The 21,034-nt window shown below is 40.5% G+C and overlaps 1 protein-coding gene across 2 annotated transcripts in view; it reads left to right on the top strand.

The window, feature by feature from the left end:
* The first annotated feature begins 16,477 nt into the window (after nucleotides 1-16,477).
* The window catches only part of CAMSAP2 (calmodulin regulated spectrin associated protein family member 2), an 88,122-nt gene continuing 83,565 nt past the window's right edge, over nucleotides 16,478-21,034 (top strand). For both annotated transcript variants that reach the window (XM_026671747.2, XM_087960780.1), the window contains exon 1: nucleotides 16,478-17,470. In XM_026671747.2, coding sequence (XP_026527532.2) covers nucleotides 17,332-17,470 — 139 coding nt within the window. In that variant the 5' untranslated portion in view covers nucleotides 16,478-17,331. The remainder of the gene's footprint in view (nucleotides 17,471-21,034) is intronic.

Raw genomic sequence — 21,034 nt, 5'->3', positions numbered from 1 at the left:
AGGGAAATTTTCATAACCAATAGCAGATCTGATCATGTTTGGCAGCTTGTCGACTAGGTGCCGCCCTCCAACTCTAGATTAATATTCCCTACTTAAATTCTGTCTTCAAATGAGTAGACAACCTATTTAGCGGGTAGTTTTTGATTGCCTAAATGGAAAAAAGGCTATGAAAGTAGAATTTATTGCTCAATTGTATCTCAAATCAATCTGTCCTGCTCTCAAGTTTCAGTGCTAAGAGCTGAACATTCTACTTCCTAGATGTCTCTAAGCCTTTAAAGAACAGTTGCAGAATCTCTGAGAATATCCCGATTCCTCTTCATTTTTTGCATATCATATATATATGATGCCTATATTCAGGCATCCTGAAGCCACACTGTTGGAGTATCCCGGGTTTAGGTTCTGGGGTGATTTCCAGGCCTCCCCAAAATTAATAATTGGCAGGCACCTTTGGAACCTCCATCTCATTCAGTCCTTGAATGTCCCTCAGTCCTCTGTATGCTGCAATCTTTGTTCAAGAGCAGTCCAGATAAACCTATACATACATGATTATTATTTGTCTGCTTATGAATTTTAATGTGTAATAATAATGAGGGACTATATAGAGTCTGATGGCTGAATCCTGTGAAGTGACAGAATTACACTAATATACAACTTTCTAGATAGAATTCTTCAACTTTGAGCTGTTGTTTTTTTTTAACAAATCAAAAGTTTAAATATAACTTGCTGGTAGGGAAAGCTAGTTAACACCTTATGTGGTTCATGAATGTGGGGAAATAGGCTGGCTGTTGCCTAGGAAACCCACACTTCTTGTAACGAGTCCGTTAAAGGTGCTGTTGCACTCTTTATATTTTTTTAACCATGTTTCTATCTTGAGTTGTTGAACGGCGGCAGCTCTAAACCAACTGTACACCTTCCTCCTTCCTCTAGTTTCTTATCTTTAAGAAGCATATGGTTCTAACTTAATATGAAGAAAGCTAATAGGCAAAGTTTCGTATATACCAGAAAAGAACCATGAACACACTAATTATAGATATAGCAACATTCTATACATTTAATAGAGTCTTTTTATTAAGAATTGTTTTCTCTTAATCCTGAATGTAAATATATTTAATAGCACACCCCAAACCCTGTCCTACTTGGTGCTAGATTGCAGCCCTGTTCAGTGTGCAGTGTCCCTCGTGTCCTTTCCTTTCTAAGCTTTACTTCTTTTTATCTCTTCCTAATGCTTAAGGTTTGTCCAGCTCAGGGCAAAATGCAAATACCAATTTTATTTCCCAAAACCAGAATCGAAACTTTTAATTTTTTTTTTTTTAAATGTGGCTTGGGAGGTAAAATAGAACTTTTGAAAATGTTATTTAGCCCAGTTGAAACATTATGATTAACATCACTAATTTTGAAAAAGGAAAAGTCAAGGACATAGAAACAATCCCAAAACTCTCTCTGCATAATTAGAATTAGAATTCTTTTCAGGCCAAGTGTGATTAGACACACAAGGAATTTGTCTCCGGTGCATAAGCTCTCACTGTACATAAAATGATAGATCTTTATCATAGTCATTGTAAAAATACATTCATCACAAAACATTAGATGCAACACTTAGGATAGTCATGGATACTAAATAAGCAATCAACATAAATCACGCTACGATACTAAGTAAACAATATAAATTGTAAGATACAAGCAACGAAGTTTTAGTCATAAGGAGATAAAGAAAGAGGCAATAGGGAAGACGAGAATAATGATGGTAATACTGCCTTTCTAGATAGTTTGACAGTGTTGTGATAATTAGTTGTTTAGCAGAGTGCTGGCATGGGGGGAAAACTGTCCTGTGTCTAGTTGTTCTGATGTGCAGTGCCCTGCACATAGCATCATTTTGAGGGTAGAATCATCTTTGTGTTCATCATGTCAAGTCTCAATTTTTTGGGTTAACACACCATGATGGGCCATCAACCATGGTTTATAAATCACAATGATTGCAGTCTACAATACCAAGCCACACTTAAACATGGTTTAATATAATATTTGAATCAGTCATAACATTGTTTGGATTTGAATCAGCAGATTATGTTAAGTTTATTAAAGTTAGGCAACAATAACAAGTGTAGCTTAGAATACTGTATAAATTCTGTGAACAAGATGATTTAGTAGTCTGATTTTAATATACAATCATTTATACAGAAAGCCTAGATATTTGCTTTATTTGGTAGATCAGACAAGTAAACCAAAGTTACAAATGTTAATATGTCCTTTTATTATAGGGTTCTAGTAACAGAACATTACATATCTGAATGTACTTCCATTCTTTAGCCTAAAGAGAACTAGGGAAGGTAAAATATAAGATGTTTTCTGAAATTACATTTTTTTATTTGAATTCAGATTCTCTTGCCTGACCATTATCTTGCCTGCAGTTCTTTCTCCTGTTGCTTAAGGTTATATTGACAGTCCATTATATTATGGCTGCCACTCTTGGGCTTTAAAAAAAATTCCAGATAACCTCCAGTTGGCAGCAAAGAATTAAATCATTTTCTATTTCTCTTTCCTCCCATCTAATGGTCATTCAGGATTTCCAAACCCAGGACTGATAGCTGAAATATAGCCAGTCTATTAAGAATAGATAATAGAACTCAGGTTCTATTTATTTATGAAACCTTGTCAAACCAGTTAATATAAAAATGGTTGATGACAAATAGATAAATGTTTTTAAAACCCTTAATGTAAACAGCATCATGGAAAAAAAATGGAAAGAAAAGCTAATATCATATGGTCAGAAGCAAATTCAATAAATGTGTGACTAATCAAATCATTACTGAATGTTGTGGTAGGAGGAATGCTTTTTTATTACAAAATGTCATATACAATAAAACGCATTTTATATTTTTTTATACTTAAATATGTCAAGAACATTCCATAACGTGTCTCTTACAAATTGGAGATGCCAAAGATTTGTTGTTGGGAGCAGGGGAGGTAACAAAATTTATTAGAACAAGAGAGAGAGAGGCAGAATGCTTGAATTTTTCTAAAACCCAAAATCCAAAGCTACCTAACAAAGAACTTAATCAGGGGGAAAAAACCCACAATGGCTATGTATCTGATTGTGACATATTAAAAGTGTCATATTAAAATTGTGGAAATGTGCATTTAGCAATTCTAGTTAATGGAGAAGGCAAATATACATAGAGTGAAAACTAGTACGATTTTAGCTAATACATATTTTCAGGGAGGAAGACAATATTCAATAATACTATTTTAAGAAAACTACCCTTATTTATTTAACATTGAAACTAAGGTGAAATGAATAATTTGAGGGTGGAGGGGGGAAGTGACCTATCACTTGAAGAGAAAATTGACGTCCTAGATTTGGCCTATTGGATCTGTGCTGCTTATGAAGAATAATATTTTTGCACAAGATGCAATTCAGGACCAGCCCATGAGATGTTGCATGAGGCAAATAACAAACAACAAAATGCAACAAGCCACACTAAACATCCCTTTCTTCCAGAGGTGGTATTTAGCAGGTTCTGACCAGTTCTGGAGAACCGATAATGAAAATTTTGAGTAGTTTGGAGAACCAGCAAATATCACCTCTGACTGGAGATTTTACAGTATCCTTCCCCTGCCACACCCACCAAGCCATGCCCACAGAACTGGTAGTAAAAATTTTTTTGAATCCGACCACTGCTTTCTTCCCAGAACTCAGCTGGACTGCCAACTCAAATCTTATTGCATCTCTATCATCCTAAAGGAGTAAACTGCCTGGGATACAACACTCTGTCCTCATTCTGTCCTCTGACACCATGCCATCACCCATTTCCCCATTTGAGGCCTGTTCTTTTCCCGTTAAGTAAAAGCAGTACTCATACAACTTATATCCCTCAGCTTAGTTTTCCTTCTCCATCCTGGCATTGCTTTCAAGGCATTTGAGATGAGTTGAAAGGAATGAGGTATGAACATGCTCATACCGAAGACATTTTAGCTTTAGCTGTAGGAAGTTCCATCTAAGTCAGGGGTGTCAAACTCAAGGCCCACAGGCTGGATCTAGCCCATAATATGGTTGGATCCAGCCCACGGGGATGTCCCGGTCTACCCACATCACTTCGGCCCAGTCTACCCAATGCAGAGAGGAAAGATCAGGCCAGCGAAGCTTCGACCCGGTCTATCTGGAGCAAAGAGAAAAGGTCAGGACAAGGTAGCTTCGACCCAGTCTACCCAATTAGGCCAGCGTGGCTTCAGCCCGGTCTACTCAATGCGAAGAGGAAACATGCCAGCAGTTTGGGAAGTAGCATCAAGCTGGCCATGCCCACCTAGTCAGCCACACCCAACCAGTTGGCCACACCCCCTGGCACCCCAAGGTCAACCACAGCCCTGATGCGGCCCTCAATGAAATTGAGTTTGACACCCCTGATCTAAGTGATGAGCAAAAAGATAGAATCCTTGATATGACCCAAACACCAATAGTGATAAAGTTTATACCTGGGACTTTGGTTGTATAATGGTATGTGGGGATGAGCTAGGGAAATAGGGAAGAGCTGTAGCCAGAGGAAGTCAGATAAAAGGCAGCTTAGCCTGCAGAAGAAATGGGGGCATGATGAAGGATAATGATCAAAGGATAACATGGCCAAAGGCCTTTTCAGAATGACTGAATATCTGTCAATGAATTGGTCATCTCACATTCTGTAATGGCTTAATATATATATATATATGCAGTACTGCTTGTGCTGACTACGGACTGCTGACTGCCTGCAATTTGGCAGCTTGAATCTCACCAGGCTCAAGGTTGACTCAGCCTTCTATCCTTCCGAGGCGGGTAAAATGAGCATTCAGATAGCTGGGGTCAGTATGCTGACTCTGTAAACTGTTTGAGAAGGCTGTAAAGCACTATGAAGCGGTATATAAGTCCAAGTGCTATTGCTATATATTGACCTACTAAAAAAGATAATTATTATTTTACAGGGATAAAGCTGAAAAATGATAGCTGTTTTCAGAGTGCTTTATCTAAGGTCCAATGAATCATTTTAGGATAATTTGTTAATATTGCTTTTTGAAATACAAGATATGGCTGTAATTACTGTATCTCTCAAAATACTTCCCAATATATTTTTGATTTATTTTTTTCATATGGAATAAAATGAAATGGGTATTTCTATTCTCAGATAATCAGTGATACATTCCTGGAGGAATGTGTTTTTGCTTCTGGCAGTAATCCACTACATGCTATTTCAAAAGAATTAGGATACATGAGGCTTCCGCTAATTTCTCTCAAGGTGTGTCAAAGAATCATAAACAATTGCCACAATAATATAGTTGAGAATGAGGCTACATCACCACAGAAGTCTTCTGTTGTGAATGGCAGGATAAATGCATTAAAAATTACATCTTTTACGTCTATATGCAGCACATTCCCAATATAGCCTTTGCTACATAATAAACTACACAAAGACAGGCTTGATTCATAAATCACAGTACAGTAAGCTCTAAGGTAGTTGTTTAGTTTTAGCATAGACTGGGTTGATACATTGTGCTAAACTACGGGTATCCAACCGTGGCAACTTAAGATTTGTGGACTTCAATTCCCAGAATTCCCCAGCAAGCACGGCACACTAAAGTATAACACTGCTTCTTTGCTTTTGGCACAAAAGGCTAACCATTCCACCGCAGTTTCAATAAACCAAAGAATCAATGCTTTATTGTAATGTATCAGTACCTGACGTTTAACATGCCTATTTGAAATATATTTATTGAAGCAATTCCTGACTGCCAAATTTTATTTACTATGTCTCATTAATTGTGTACCAAGCTGCAGCTGTCATGTCAGTGCACAACAGCAACTTCTGATTCTCTGTATGATTTACATGGAGATCAATAGACTAGTATTCCATGGTTTTTGGGGAATTATTTCTATTAGAAATGGTTGTTCTGCCGTGGTTAAAGATACAGAGGACTGAATTCCCTGTGACAGAATTGAGACTGCTATTTACATATTTCAGCCTATTTTTAATATTCTTTTCCTTCAGTAGCATATGTGAGGTTGGCTAGCCCTTCCTTATCTAGTCTTTTTGTTAACTTGAAGCAAGGTATGTGTGGACTTTGGAGCTGTGCAAAAAAAATAAAGCCCAAGAAGAAGGGCTGGTGGCAACAGCGTCCGTAGCTCGGAAGCAGCCTAGAGACGCGCCCGGAAGAGGCGCAAATGCTGCCTTGTAGTCCCCAAGCCAACTGCGTGCGCCGCCTTTAGTTATGTGGGCGCCCGCGCTTGGACATCTCCGTGTGATCGCGACCCTGTCCTTTCCACCTGGCGCCCTTGCTCTTTCTGGCTCTTTAGCAACCGGCTTCGTGTTTGGAGCACTGCCGCTGTTTGGAGCTCCAAGCGCGGAAGCTCCAAATGCGGAAGCTCAAACATGACGGTGGGCGATCTTTTTATTTTGGTCCGCGAAGTTCAGAGCGAGCATGAGAGGGAGATCGCGATGCCTTGCTAAAGAGCAGAAAGCAGCAAGGGCGCCAGGTGCAAAAGGACAGGGTCCTTTCTATTCCTCTGTTGGTGAGGAATTCCGCCTGCCGGGCGCTCCTAACGCAAGTCTCCCCCCCTTCCCCTTATTTTGCATATTTTAAAATAGGCCTAAATTTGGGGGAGGGGCTTAATTTGATTTTATGCCCCAAAACATGCTGGGCCTTCCTATTGGTGGAGGCCGTATTGTTGGAGAAACACGGTAGTATTCCATGGTTCTTGGGGAATTATTTCTATTAGAAATGGTTGTTCTGCCGTGGTTAAAGATACAGAGGACTGAATTCCCTGTGACGGAATTGAGACTGCTATTTACATATTCACCTTTTTAAATTTTGTCCTTAGTAATATATGATTCTAGCCCTTCCCTTATCTAGTCTTTTTTGTTAACTTGAAGCAAGGTATGTGTGGACTCTGTGCAAAAAAATAAATAAAGCTGAAGTAGCTTCTGCTTTAAAACCAAGAAAAGCTGATTTCAGAATTCTGTCTGTACTCTGAAGCAGAAAGAGATTTTATAAGTTATTTCAAAACGTTATTTTAAAGCATAACTTCAAAAGCTGGATTTTCTCAACAATTATGTGATTCCCTTAATTAAAATCAGGTGCAACTCACTTAACCACCTTGCTTAGCAAGGCAATTCTGCTCTGAATTGTGGTCATAGGTCAAAGACTAGGTATGTCTTGTTGATGAAAAGAAGGCCTGGGGTGACATAATAGCAATGTTCCAATATCTCAGAGGCTGCCACAAAGAAGAGGAAGTCAAGCTATTCTCCAAAACATAGGACAAGAAGTAATGGGTGGAAACTAATCAAGGAGAGAAGCAACTTAGAACTAAGGAGAAATTTCCTAACAATTAGAACAATTAACCAGTGGAACAACTTCCCTTCAGAAGTTGTGAATGCTCCGACACTGGAAGTTTTTAAGAAGAGATTGGGTAACTATTTTGTCTGAAGTGGTGTAGGGTGTCCTGCCTAAGCTGGGGGTTGGACTAGAAGACCTCCAAGGTCCCTTTCAACTCAGTTATTCTATTCTTATACTGCCTGTAACTGTCATAAAAGCAAAGTTAAAATAAAAACTAACCAACTAAATAGCTGGTTTTCATCAAATGTTGGGGAGGTAAGCAAGTAGGCAAGAGCTTGGGACAAGCTCTCCATGGCTGGAGATGCTGCTTATAAGAAGCCTGTCTTATATCACACACGCACATCCCACATGTTTTCAACACAGAGAGAAATGCAGCCACAGATTTATGACATATTCTTATATGTATTTCAATCATGGTAGTTTCTGAGTCAGAGTCAGGAATGATATTTTTGCACCACATCCAACGTGATCAGCATCCTTGGAGTTTGTCATTCCAGTGACTCATTAATTGGCCCGTATGGCAAAGTGATCCTCATACTATGATGATTAATTCATCTCTGTTCAAGTTGGTTTCATTCTTCAGCAACAGAAACTGTCAGGATTTGCTGCTCCTATTTGGAGGCATAGAGAAGGATCCAGCTCACTGGATTCAAATTGTATCGGTTTTCTCCATGGCGCACAAAGCATTTAACCTTGTAATATATTGAGAATGGTTTTGTCCTCCGTCTGTAGTCCATGCCCTTTTGAGATAGACAGACAGACAGACAGACAGACAGATAGATAGATAGATAGATAGATAGATAGATAGATAGATAATATAATTAAATTAATAATAATATGTTCGGCAGTTCAAGTCTCGCCGGCTGACTTGAAGGTTAACTTCAGCCTTCCATTCTTCCAAGGTTGGTAAAATGAGGACCCAGAATGTTGGGGGCAATATGCTGACTCTGTAAACCGCTTAGAGAGAGGCTGTAAAGCACTGTGAAGTGGTATATAAGTCTAAGTGCTAGTGCTATGTATTATTTGAAAACAGCTACTAATTACTATCTTCCCAATCCTCCTGTATTTTCAGACTATGAGACGATAGATAGATAGATAGATAGATAGATAGATAGATAGATAGATAGATAGATAGATAGATAATTAAAAGGGCATGAAGTACAGACGGAGGATAAAATCATTCTCTTCAATATATATAACTTGATTCTGAATCAAAGAGAGTGAAAATCCAGTAGGTTTAAATTCACTGGCTGTGCTTGTATGACAAGAAGGCTTAACAGTCAAGGTTGTATGAGCACACAAGAAGATTCGCTGAAGTGTGCAATGCAGATATGCGTTAAGATTTCTTTTTATAGCACAAAAAAGATATCAGAAATACTTCATGTTATTATAAAGATTTTAGACAATGGGCTGCTGTGAAGTATCTACCGTATTTTTCGGACTACAAGACACACTTCCCCCCAAAAAAGTGGGTGGAAATGTCTGTGCATCTTATAGAGCAAATACAGGCCCATTTTTGGCCTCCCAAAGCCTCCGTGTATCCTGTGCATTTTTGCCCTCCCGGCAACCAGAAGCACTCTGCAGGCCAAAAATGGGCCTGTTTTTGGCCTCTGGAGGCTTCTGTGGGTGCCGTTTTTGCTCTCCCCTTAGGGAGGCTGAAAATGGGACCTGCAGAGGCCTCCAGAGGCCAAAAATGGACAATTTTTTGGCCTGCAGAGTGCTTCTGGATGCCGGGGAGGGCAAAACCGAGATGCGCAGAAGCAAAAAAAATTTTTTTGTTTTCCTCCTCTAAACCAAGGTGCATCTTATAGTCCGGTGCGTCTCATCGTCTGAAAAATACGGTAGGATTGGGAAGATAGTAATTAGTAGCTGTTTTCAAATAATACATAGCACTAGCACTTAGACTTATATACCGCTTCACAGTGCTTTACAGCCCTCTCTCTAAGCGGTTTACAGAGTCAGCATATTGCCCCCAACATTCTGGGTCCTCATTTTACCAACCTTGGAAGAATGGAAGGCTGAAGTTAACCTTCAAGTCAGCCGGCGAGACTTGAACTGCCGAACATATTATTATTAATTTAATTATATTTTTTTCAATTGAAGCAGTTGTCCAGATGCACATAACACACTGAAACATAAATCAATCTGAGGTTTTTACATCATGATAAGATAAAGCTTTATGAATTTATAAACTGCTTCAGTCACAGCAACTTTAGTTGGCTAGTTTGTACCGCATTGTGTCACAGAAAACACTTGGAAAAACTCTAACAGGAAATGCCATGATAGCAACAGGGGAAAAATACCTTCCACTAGAGTTCAATTCTTGGTGATTACATTAATGCCAACTTACAGAAGTAGTTAGCTACTGCTTCTTCTGATCACAACTTTAGGCCTTATATGGAGAAAAAAAATCAAGCGTGTATGTATGTGGGAGATCTGTCAGTCCATGTGAAAAGGAACTAAGAGTCCTGGTAATTTATCAGCTGAACATAAGTAAGCAGCATGATTCATTGTTTAAAAGGCAATACAATCTTGGTCTGCATTAATAAAATTCCTGCACCCAGATCACAAGAAGTAAACAGTGCCATCTTATTTTGCACTTGTTAAATTGTGCTTGGGAATCCTCCCTCCAACCCTGGGCTCTTCACTTGAAAATAGTCACAGAGAAGCTGGAGTGGCTTTATAGGAAAGCTATGAGAATGTCAAGTCTGGAAACCAAGCTCAATGAGAAATGTTAGAGGAACTGGGCACATTTAACTAGCAAAAGGGAAGGTGGGAGTTTACAAGTATCTGTTCTATGTGGAAACCAAGGGCTGGATAAGGTTCAATGAGTTGAATTTAACAAAGAAAATGCAAATATTATTAGGAGGAATTTATCATCAGTAAAAGTTGTTAAGCAGTGTATAAGACTGCCCTAGAGCAATGTTAGATTTCCCATTGCTGGAAGTTTTCAAACTGGGGCTGGATGGCCACTAACTGTCTATGGATTAGTGGACATCTACACTGAATAGGGACTTGAATGACTTTCAGCGACTTATAGGATCCCTTTCAACTCATATTTTGTGAGATGCTATGGTAATAAAGGGAACTCAACCATGGTGAAACTTCATCAGAGCTTCTTGGGCATTAATCTTTCCATAGCTTCATTTTCTGCGTCTCCAATTCCCAACAATACTTTTTTAAAAAATAATTTTAAGAATTATTCTTAAGAATTATTCTTTCAGGTACAATATATGACTAAATTATAAGAATGTTTCCAATGTTTTTCAACTATTCCTCAGGATATTATTTTCTCTTTTTTATACAAGCCAATCTTTTGAGCCAATACTTTAAAAGGCACAGACTCTTCTTTTTGTGTTTCACCCAGTCTGCTATTGCTAACTTCTTGTCTTGCAACTATATAGACTACATACATCAATAGATATGTCTACAACCCAAAAATCATTGAGCAACATATAATGCTTGCAACAGGTAGATTCTGGGAAGCCACAATTATATTTAATGAATAATATTTTAATTATAACTCTGTTCTTTCAGCTGCATTTTATTTTTAGCCAATTGTGCAATATTTCCAATGGGCAGGTAGGCCATGAAACACATGAATTTATTAATGCTGTCTTCTATGAAACTGAAATGCTCAGAAGACAGACAAGTGCAGACAGGCTCAGAGACATGAGTAGCATTTAAATCCTTTTCATATCAGTGAAACAAAAATAGCTTTGTTTACAAATATGTCCCACTGACATCAAGGGACAATGTCCACCTAATGGCTATAGAACCAATTTCCTCAACCTGTATTTCTCAGGTGGTCCTGGCAGCTAGGTTTTCCTGGAAGATAAACTTCCCTAATGGGTCCCATATTTGGAAAAGTTGCTACTGAAATGCCAGCTCAGGCAAGAAGGAATAACGATTAAGTGACTTGTTAGTTTTGTAATGGGTTAAGATTAAAAAAAAATAGTACTGATTGAACAAAAAAAGCATACAATTGGGACTAGCAATCTGTCCTCCCAGTCTATTCACAAGGGTAATGAGAAAGGATAAATTTAAAGGGAATAGCAATAGCACTTAGACTTATATACCACTTTATAGTGCTTTACAGCCCTCTCTAAGTGGTTTACAGAGTCAGCATATTGCCCCCAACAATTTGGGACCTCATTTTACCTCGGAAGGATGGAAGGCTGAGTCAACCTTGAGCCTGGTGGGACTTGAACTGCCAAATTATAGGCAGCTGGCTGCAGAAGTAGCTTGCAGTAGTGCACTCTAACCACTGCACCACTGAGGCTCCTGTTTATAGATCCTGGAGGAAAGAAAAAATATAGATATAATAAGGATTGGCACCAGAAATGTGTGGCAAATTGTGCACTTCCAATTCCTGCAGGCTTCTCTGGAGAAATAGATGATGATATATCTTAGATGCAGTATTAGATAGAAAATTGTTATCTTAGTAATGCAAATTAAGACAAGTTTGGAATTCTCCATTCTTAATTATCTTCCCTTCATTATTCTAAATATGGCATTAAAAACAGATTGTACGGCGGTTGGTTGCCATCTCTGTCTCCTCTTAGAACCCTCTAGCCAAACTCATTGATCTTGTCTGATATGCAAAGCCTGGCAGCCTGTAATTCTGCTTCATTTCTTCCTGCTTCCTTTCCTGACCACTAAACTAAGTTGTAGGCTTTTGGATAGCTCTTACCTAAGAAATGTTAATCAAGTATTTATAAAGTAGGTAGTCCTTTTGTGAAGAAGTGGCTAAGTGAACCCATTACTATGCTTCAGTTTTTCTTTGCTTTACAGACCTGCAAAGGTCTAAATGCAAGGATTGGCCACAAACGTACTTTTTATCACTGTCTTAACTCTGAAACAGTCACTAAAGAAAACAGTTGCTAAATGAAAACTACCTGGATTTGACATCTAGCATTTTTCACTCAGAGTTCCAATTTCCACACATGAAAATAATCAGCTACTCTCTAAAAATAGATTTTTGAGCTTCTGGAATCTTTTATTCGCTAATTATCTAAGAGAAAGTCCCTTTTACACAATGCAGTGTAGGGACACACTCTATGTGGCCTCATTTTTATCCAGTTCAAAGAGCAGATCTGTTTATCTTCATTCTTGCCAAGCTTGAAAACAAATGTTTCCAGGAAGCACCCAAACAAATCACCACTCTTCTCCAGGTCAGCAATATTAAGGTGTCAAAAAGAAATCTCATCAGTGTCCCACCCATAAGCTATCCCAGTTCCAGAAGTAATAACAGTTCCCTCTCTCCCAGATTAGCAAAAAGGGAAATCATATAATTGGTTACTGTTCCTTCATTCCCGTCTATATTTTTAGCTCACCTTTGTTGAAAGTTCCTTTTTAAACAAAAATGGATTGATTGCTCTGCAGAAAAGGTTATCAGCACCAAAGACATATTTCCTCTTGCACTTAATGACGCAAGGTTCTTGAAAATTAATGATGGGGGAAATATGTTGGGATACCGCAGGCAAGCATTTTCCTCAGCACTTCTAACCATGTTTGCACATTACCTGTAAACAGCTACTACAGAAAAGGGAGAGATACCTTTGAAACAATGCCTACAGACAAGTATCAAGAAGCAGGTGATGGAGGTAGGTGGTAGAGTGAAGCAAAGATTCCCACCAGTGGGGAAATGAACTACCCAGACATACCCAGCTGTGCACAGAACAAAACCAGCTTTGCTGTGAGTTCAAGTAAATGTGTGTAGAACCAGATAGGGAAAAACTCTTAAGCTCTTGAATACTGATGACTTTATAGAAACACGGTCTCAACGTTGATAATGAACTGGCATACACAGATGATGTAGATAGAGGGTGCCCTCAGTTCATGCCAAAAGCTGACTAGGCATGTCAAGTTTCACCACCCTTCCATCTGAAGTAAATGTGCATTGCAGAATACTCATAATTCTCATGAATGTAGACATTACAGAAGACGACTAGTACAGGAGAATATACAGTATGTACTACTGCCAATCTTTTCCTTATTGGTCTTTTTTCTTGCCATCGTATCTAGGTTCACTGAGACACATTCTATTCACTCTCAAATCCTGTATCACTTTATGAAAAAGTGAAGAGACTTCACCAACTGAATAGCAATGGATGGCAGCGGAGCAGATTATTAGGAAGACACTGAGCCTTTGCCCATTGCCTCCAAACACAACATCAACATTCCTGACCTTGTTTTTCTCATTCTCTCTATGACCAGTTTGGTATAGCAGTTAAGGAATCAGACTAGGATCTGGAAACCACAGGTTCTAATCCTAATTCAGGAGTGAAGCAATCTGAGTGATCTTAGGCCAGTCTCTCTCTCTCAGCCCTAGGAAGCAGGCAATGGCAAACCACCACCGGGAGCCAAAAAAACAACAACAGACACACAGTCATGTACACATCATCGTGGATATTGCCTTCATTTTATCCCCAGTAAGACAGACTTAAGTCATCCACAACTGCAGCAGTATTGAAGTAGTATTTTCCCTGTTACAGGTCATCTTCTTCAACATACAATTAGTCCATTTGATATTACAATAGACTCTGCCCAAAACATAATTCACAACCCAATTTTGAAATTCCGATGCCACATCTCTTGCGGTCGTGTGACTGCATTGTGGGTGCTCAGTAAATTATCCACATTTACAGCCCTTTGCAACATCATGCAATCATTGAACTGAGTTTTGTAACATTTTTTTGCTGGAAACTGGCATTAACTTCTGGTTTCTGGTGAAAATAAGGTCAAGGTGAACAATGGGTTTGCTAACCAGCCATCATGTCTGCTTAACGACCACCACAAAAAAAGGGATCATAAAAACAGGCCGAATCACATCATGACCCACTTTACAATCATTACAACTTACAACTATAATTGATTACAGGCTCAATTACAGTCATAAGTTAAAGGCTACCCATACCCCTACATTAACCAAAGACAGCCTCAAAATACATATTAGGCTTTGCCACCTTGGACAACAGTCAAGAGACTGCAGTGATTGGAAACTGGCAATAGATACATGATGGGAACTGGCAAGCGAGGCAGCAAAAAGCTGGCCATGTTTTCTGCTGACTCAAAGACTCGTGGGCAGCACTTCAAGCATAGGGCGCAGGTCTTCTCTACCAATCCCCGTGTCCAACGTTTAAACTTGTGAGAGTTGATTATATGTTGTGTGACATATTTCTTAAAGTGATAAAGCAAGGATTCCTCTTTATGTAACTTCCCCCCACCTTTGTCCAGGTTTCTCTCCTTCAGCCAGATTCAAGTTGCAAATTTTAGTAGAAAGATGAGAGAAAGTCACTTTTCTTCTTTATACATATTCAGAATGGTAACCTCTCCAGTTTGTCCATTTTAAATAATTGGGCTTTGTTACATCTATGCGGACGTAATCTGTATTCTCCAGAACAATTCATCTCCAAATGTCTATGGAGATTCTCACTCATCCAGGTCATGGTTGTTCCAAAGGTTTCAAAGCCAGTCAAGAGTGGTTTATTCATTAAACCACAATTTAACAAACAAAAGCTAAATATAATGGGCAAAGTGTTCTTAAGATCTTCAGGAAAATCTCTCTGGATTTTGCACTCAAAAGATTTCTTTATGCAGTTAATCTACCCCTGAAATGCCCTCCCCATTTCAGCAAGGCTCAGTTGTCCAGGCAGTTTAAAATGTCATGCTGGTTTAGATTTGTGATTTTTATGCTCTTCATTTCATTTACAATGACACTGTATAATTTTGCAGTATTGTATTGAAACATACATGGATTATATTCCATGTGTACTCAGTGGTGGGGTTCAAAAATTTTTACTACTGGTTCTGTGGGTGTGGCTTGGTGGGTGTGGTGTGGCTTGGTGGGCATGGCAGGGGAATGATATTGTAAAATCTCCATTCCCTGGGTGAAGGTTACTGCAAAATCACCATTTCCTCCCCACCCCACTCACCTGCTTTCCAGATCTGTTCTCCTATGCAGGGCAACAAAAGAAGACCCAGCTGATCAAAAGAAGACCCAGCTGATGGGAGGCAGAGAATAGATGGGGTGGGGCCAGTCAGAGGTGGTATTTGCCAGTTCTCCGAACTACTCAAAGTTTCCGCTACTGGTTCTCCAGAACTGGTCAGAACCTGCTGAATACCACCTCTGCATATATTACCGTATATACGCATGCCTTAAGATAGGAAAGGTTAAATTAATATTTTTTCAACCACCTGGACAAATCCTTTGTTTTCTTGGCAAGGGTTTTCAGAAGCAACAGAGAGAGAGAAAGAAACTGACCCAAGGTCAACCCAGCTGCCTTCATGCCTAAGTCAGGATTGGAACTCAAGATCTCCCAGTTTCTAGCCTGGTGCCTTGAATCCACTAACAGCAAACCGATTCTCACTGATAAACAGAGATTCCTGTGAATTAAGAATATCTAAGGAGGAAAAAAGCAACAAAAATAGAACCAAAATCCTTTGACAACTAAAACCCACTTCATCACTGATACGATTTTCTGGGACTCAGCAGACGTCCATAACCATCTTAACCCTACACGGGATGAAGAAGAAGAAGGGAAAAAAAGCATCTTCCTAATACATGTTAATGAACCAAACCCCACAACCGGTTCGTTAGGAGTCCCTTTTCAGGCCTCAGACATCGGTTCCAAGGCGTCCTTCTTTGCAAAAAAAGAAAAAAAAAAGGGGGGGGGGAGCTTCCTTGCAAGCGACACGGCAGAGCATCGCGGCCGATTCGCTTCCCCGCCGCCGCCGCCTCTGCTCCAGGCCTTCCAGCGCCCTCCGGCGATCTTCCCATTAGCCCGATGGCTCCAGTCTCCCTTCTGCTCCGAGGATGCGCCTCGGACCACGGGCAACGGTGAGGCACGCCGCAACCCCGCATCCATTTATAGAGCCGGTCGGCCACGTGACCCTCTCCGAGTCACGCCGGACGTCACGGAAAGACCGCTCCGCTTTTCTGTCCTCTCTGGTGCGCCCCCCCTCTTCCCCCACCCCACCCCACCAGCTCCGCCCAAGCCGAAGCCCGTTCACCATGAGGAAAGGGGCTGTGGCGAGGCAGCGGAGCGCGCATGCGTCTGCGTGCCGGGCTCCTTTCCCACCCACCCCCACCCCCTTCTCCTCTTTCCCCCCACTTCCCCAGCCTAGTGCGGTTGTGGTGGCGGTAGCACCGACAGCAGCAGAACCGGGTGGAGGGAGAGTGAGCGCCGAAAGGGCGGCAGGTTTTGGCAAGGCAGCCTCGGAAAGGGCGGAGGGAGGACAGGACAGGGGCTCCTTTGGAGCTGAGGCGCGGAAGGAAACGGAGAGGACCCGAGAGCGGAGGAAAGAGCAAACGCGCGCCACACCCAGCTCCGCCGCGTATCTCTCCTGCTGTGGCGCGCCAGGCTGGTTGGGCAGTCCCGCCGGTCTGCTGGCCATCTCCCAGCCGCCGCCGCCGCCGCCGCCTCCTCTTCCAGCTACTGCAGGAAAAGCCCCGCCGCCACCTCCCTCCCTCCCCTCCCACTTGGACTCCTTTTCCCGCCCCCGCCGCCTTCGGTTAGAAGGGCAGAGAGAGAGAGAGAGAGAGGGAATCTCTTTCGGGTCGCCTTTTTCAAGAGCGAGGACGGCGCGGGGAAGACGATCCTGCCTGAGGGAATCTTCCAAAGTTGCCCTTCTTTTGCGTTATTTCACAATTGGCGTTGGGGATCGAGACAAAGCGCCCGAGGAGAAAGGAGGGGAGGAAAAAAAGAGGGGCCCCGAGCCCTTTCCCCACATTCCTATGCAGCGGCAAAAGAGGGGCGGAGAGGGAGATCGCTCCTGGTGAAACGGCGCGCCCGCCTCGCTTCTTCTGCCGCAACAAAAATCGAGGTCGAAACGTGATTCGGGGGTTTTGACAGATGCCCGTTTTTTTCCAACGCGGCTCCTTCCGGCAGGAGAACCATGTAGATCCCTCGTAGGGGGAGGGGAAGGGAAGAGGTTCCGTGGGCCGGGGTGGGGGAGGGAGAGGGAAGAAAAATGGGGGATGCTGCGGACGTCAAGGAGATGAAGAAGACGTTCATTGTGCCAGCCATCAAACCGTTTGATCACTACGATTTCGCCCGAGCAAAGATCGCCTGTAATCTAGCGTGGCTAGTGGCCAAAGCCTTTGGGACAGGTAGGTTGATGCTTCTTGTAGTGCCTCCTTGTCTGCCATTCTGGATTCTTGCTCCATTTCTTTTACTGGTCTATGTGTTGAATCATTCATCCGTTGCAAACACGAAGAAGAATAACAAAAGGAATCAAGGGAAATAACTCAAAGATGCTATATTGTGATTGTACAATGTCCGATTATATGTTTGTGTCACTGCTACATATTATAGTGAATGATGTGGATTGGCTCCCTGTGAATGATTTTAAAAAAATCAACCCTTCCATCAGCTTGTGTGCAAAAGGTTACTTCCTTTCAGTTGACCTCCTTAAATAGACACTGTTTTTTCCATTTAAATAGAGGGTGCGGGGAGTAAACTGAAAACAGAAATGTTGAATGGTGTTTTTGACATCTGGGGGTTATGACTAGTCATTCAGGTTAGGTGAAACACAGTTGTGTCCTTCCCAAACAAAGCTCAGGGTTTTCTCCTTGTCTAATCCATTGGGAGAAGGTTGAAAGAAGTATGAAAAGAGGGAGCATCTTTTCATTGCAATGTAGGCTGTAAGGAGAAGAGTAGCCTTTTTCCCATCAAAAGCTTTCAGAGAATATTTACCCAAAAGAAGAAGGCAATGGTAAATAATAGAGGCGTCTCCCACCCAAAGCATTACAAGGTGACCATCTGTCATTGTTCCGTCTCTCTCTCTTCTGTTTTGTTATTGTCTACTATAGAATAATGAATGGGAAATAATGAATGGGAATTGGAATGGGAAAAGAGTATCTTTCTACTTTCAACTCTTCAACTGTGGAATTTAATATATAATGTAACAAGATAACAGTTGCAATTTGTTCCTGACAAAAGGTTAGAAGGCACCTCTCTTAGAATATGTATCCAGTGGGAAGAGGAGTGGTTATTATCTTTCAATACTTTGTGTTTCCCCTTCTTTGAATGCTTGTGCCTAAAAATGCTGATGTGCTGGAAATTTAGGACAATACCTAAATCACAGAAATGGCATACTGTTATTATCTGCCACACAGGCTTTTACTTTGCAGGTACAATCTTGAAAAACATTTTAATTATGCATAGTTGTAATGTTGAAATAATTCTTGTCTGGTAAACAAGTGAAACCACATTCCTAAATTTCAACTCCTAGTCACCAAAAGAGTACAAGCATCAAGTACACAGAAATCAGGTGATTGATTATGTATTAATGTGTGAACTGTAAGCTACAATATTTTGTGTTCATTGTGTCCCATTGAGGCACTATGCCTCATTGAAGTCAGTGAATAATTTCCAAGTAAACAGACACACATGACCAACTTGGAGAGATGTGTAATTTATTCTAAGATAAGGGCTTCTTTAAAGATACAAGCAAGAGAGTTGACTGTTTTCTGTTAGAAACTTTACTCTGTTGATCACCCTGTTGCCACTATTCAGAATAGTATTTTATAGGGGCATTATTTAAACTGTCCATAGTTGTCCTGGTCTGGATTGATTTAGTTAAGATTTCAAGGATAATTTAGGAAAGGATGACAAATAAGTGTATGCAATGTGAAACACAGAAGTATATTATTTATTTGCATGAAGCAAAATTTAGAATATGATACTAGACACAGAAGACCATTATAACATCTCCTCTCAAATCAGTTACTCTCCACAGAGAGAGTCATAGGTCTTGTAAACATATGGGCTTACTATTCAGAAAAACAACAGACAATTTACCAAAGTGTAAATGTGGCTTTTGTGTTATGTTTTCATAGTACTCCAATTGTTTCATTCTGATTTCCGAAAAAACTGTTGTTTTTGTGACATTATTTACTTCATACTTGAATTGGAACTGCCACTGATCAAGAAATGCTTGTTTTGATTGATTGATTTTTTCCCCCCTCTAGCCTATTCAGTTGGTTGGTAGCTTTGAAATTTGCAAGTATAATGGAGAATACATTCAGAAAATGGTTGCTGTGAGAGAACTGTAACATGCTTGTTGCTAAACTGTCAATTGTCCCTTATCATACATTTGATGGAAGGCAAATCAAACAAGTTAAAAGCTACCATTTCTAGGATATTCCCTGCCATCCTCATCTTATTGCTGTCTTTCTTGCAGTCATCTTCCAATAAAGGACTGGCTGGTGAACAGAGTCTCTAGTGAACATGAAGGCAATATTGGACACTAGGGCTTTGTAGTATATCAGCTTGTTGAATTTAATGAAATGTAAAAGACTACCTCCTACTATATCGCCCAAGTAACCCCACCAATGGGGCTGGCTCTCACTTTAGAGTAGGACCTTCTTCATAGAAAGTTAGGGAACTTTCCTAGGAAATTATAGATGGCCCTCATGATTTCTTGTTTTACTTGACAATTGGCAACATGTTTATTCTCCTGGGCAGTTACCACAACTGCTCCTGGACTGGATTCTCTGACTGCTCTTTAAAATGAATCCTTGTTTTAATCCTTCTCTAGTGGAGAGAGAGAGAGAGAGGGAGAGGGAGAAGGAGAGAGAGAGAGAGAGAGAGAGAGAGAGAGAGAGAGAGAGATTTATTTTATGGGTTCTTTTATGATGTCAGTGGTGGAGGTCTTTGTTGTCATATTAAGAACTATGTCATCAAGTCACCCATCTTTTGCCTGTTTTGATAATTCCATTGGAGAATAACTGCAGGTCATGTTTTAGCCAATACTGTTGACAGTTTTTGGAATGGTGCATTGTGCAAATCTAGGTGCTCCAGTTTGGAACCATTGCTTTATGGCTTATTATTGTTTGTGAAGCCACCGTAATTGCTATTTGAAAAACCAGCCCAATAACAGCTCATTAGGATATATGAATGAATCACTCTTCTAATTTTCTTAGCAGAAAAAGCTCTTGGGAGTTATTGTGTATGTGTATCTCTATGTCATTGCTCTGAAAATTATATTCCTTACAACAGGGTTGTCAAACATAACATTCAGTGGGGTTTCATTTGCCCTTCGAAGATTGCTACCAGTATTTCATTTGTTTTGCTATCTTTATAAAGGAAAAGGACTGAGAATCTTAGGATTCATTAATACATCACGCCAAACTATGGTTTCTTGAACTGCGGTTTGTTATATAGGCCTTAATTAAGTGAATTTATACAAACCACAGTGGCTGGATTCAGAGAAATCAGCTAAGTAAAAAAGCAGCCTAATCACCTTACAGTATAATGAAAGGCATAAACAAATCTCATTAGTGACTAATATTGAGCTGTCCCCAACTTATGTAGCGCCAGGGATCAATTTCATGGAAGACAATTTTTCCTTGGGGAGGCGTGGACAACCTAGATCCCTTGCATGCACAGTTGAGAGTTGGGTTCACTGTGCAGCCCAACCTAGGGATTGGAATGGGGACCCCTGTAATATTGCATGCAGGGTCATCAACATACGAAATCCAATACCCTATCAATTTAGGCAATCCTAAGCAACTTTGCTTAGAAATAATTATGTTTCTGAGCACAGAATGGGACACTTATTTAGGCTGAGGAACTGTACTGACCCTGTAAGATTTTCCTAATTCTTGTAAGAATCATCAACAGGAAATATTGCCTGTTATTGGGCAATATGAAGATAGACTATACATATG

The sequence above is a fragment of the Notechis scutatus genome, chromosome 3 (assembly GCF_049901735.1).
Source record: "Notechis scutatus isolate UNSWTSFEM ecotype Mainland chromosome 3, rNotScu1.2, whole genome shotgun sequence".
Classification (NCBI taxonomy): domain Eukaryota; kingdom Metazoa; phylum Chordata; class Lepidosauria; order Squamata; family Elapidae; genus Notechis; species Notechis scutatus.
The sequence above is the reverse complement of the archived record's forward strand: the minus strand, read 5'-3'. Positions and strand labels throughout refer to the sequence as shown.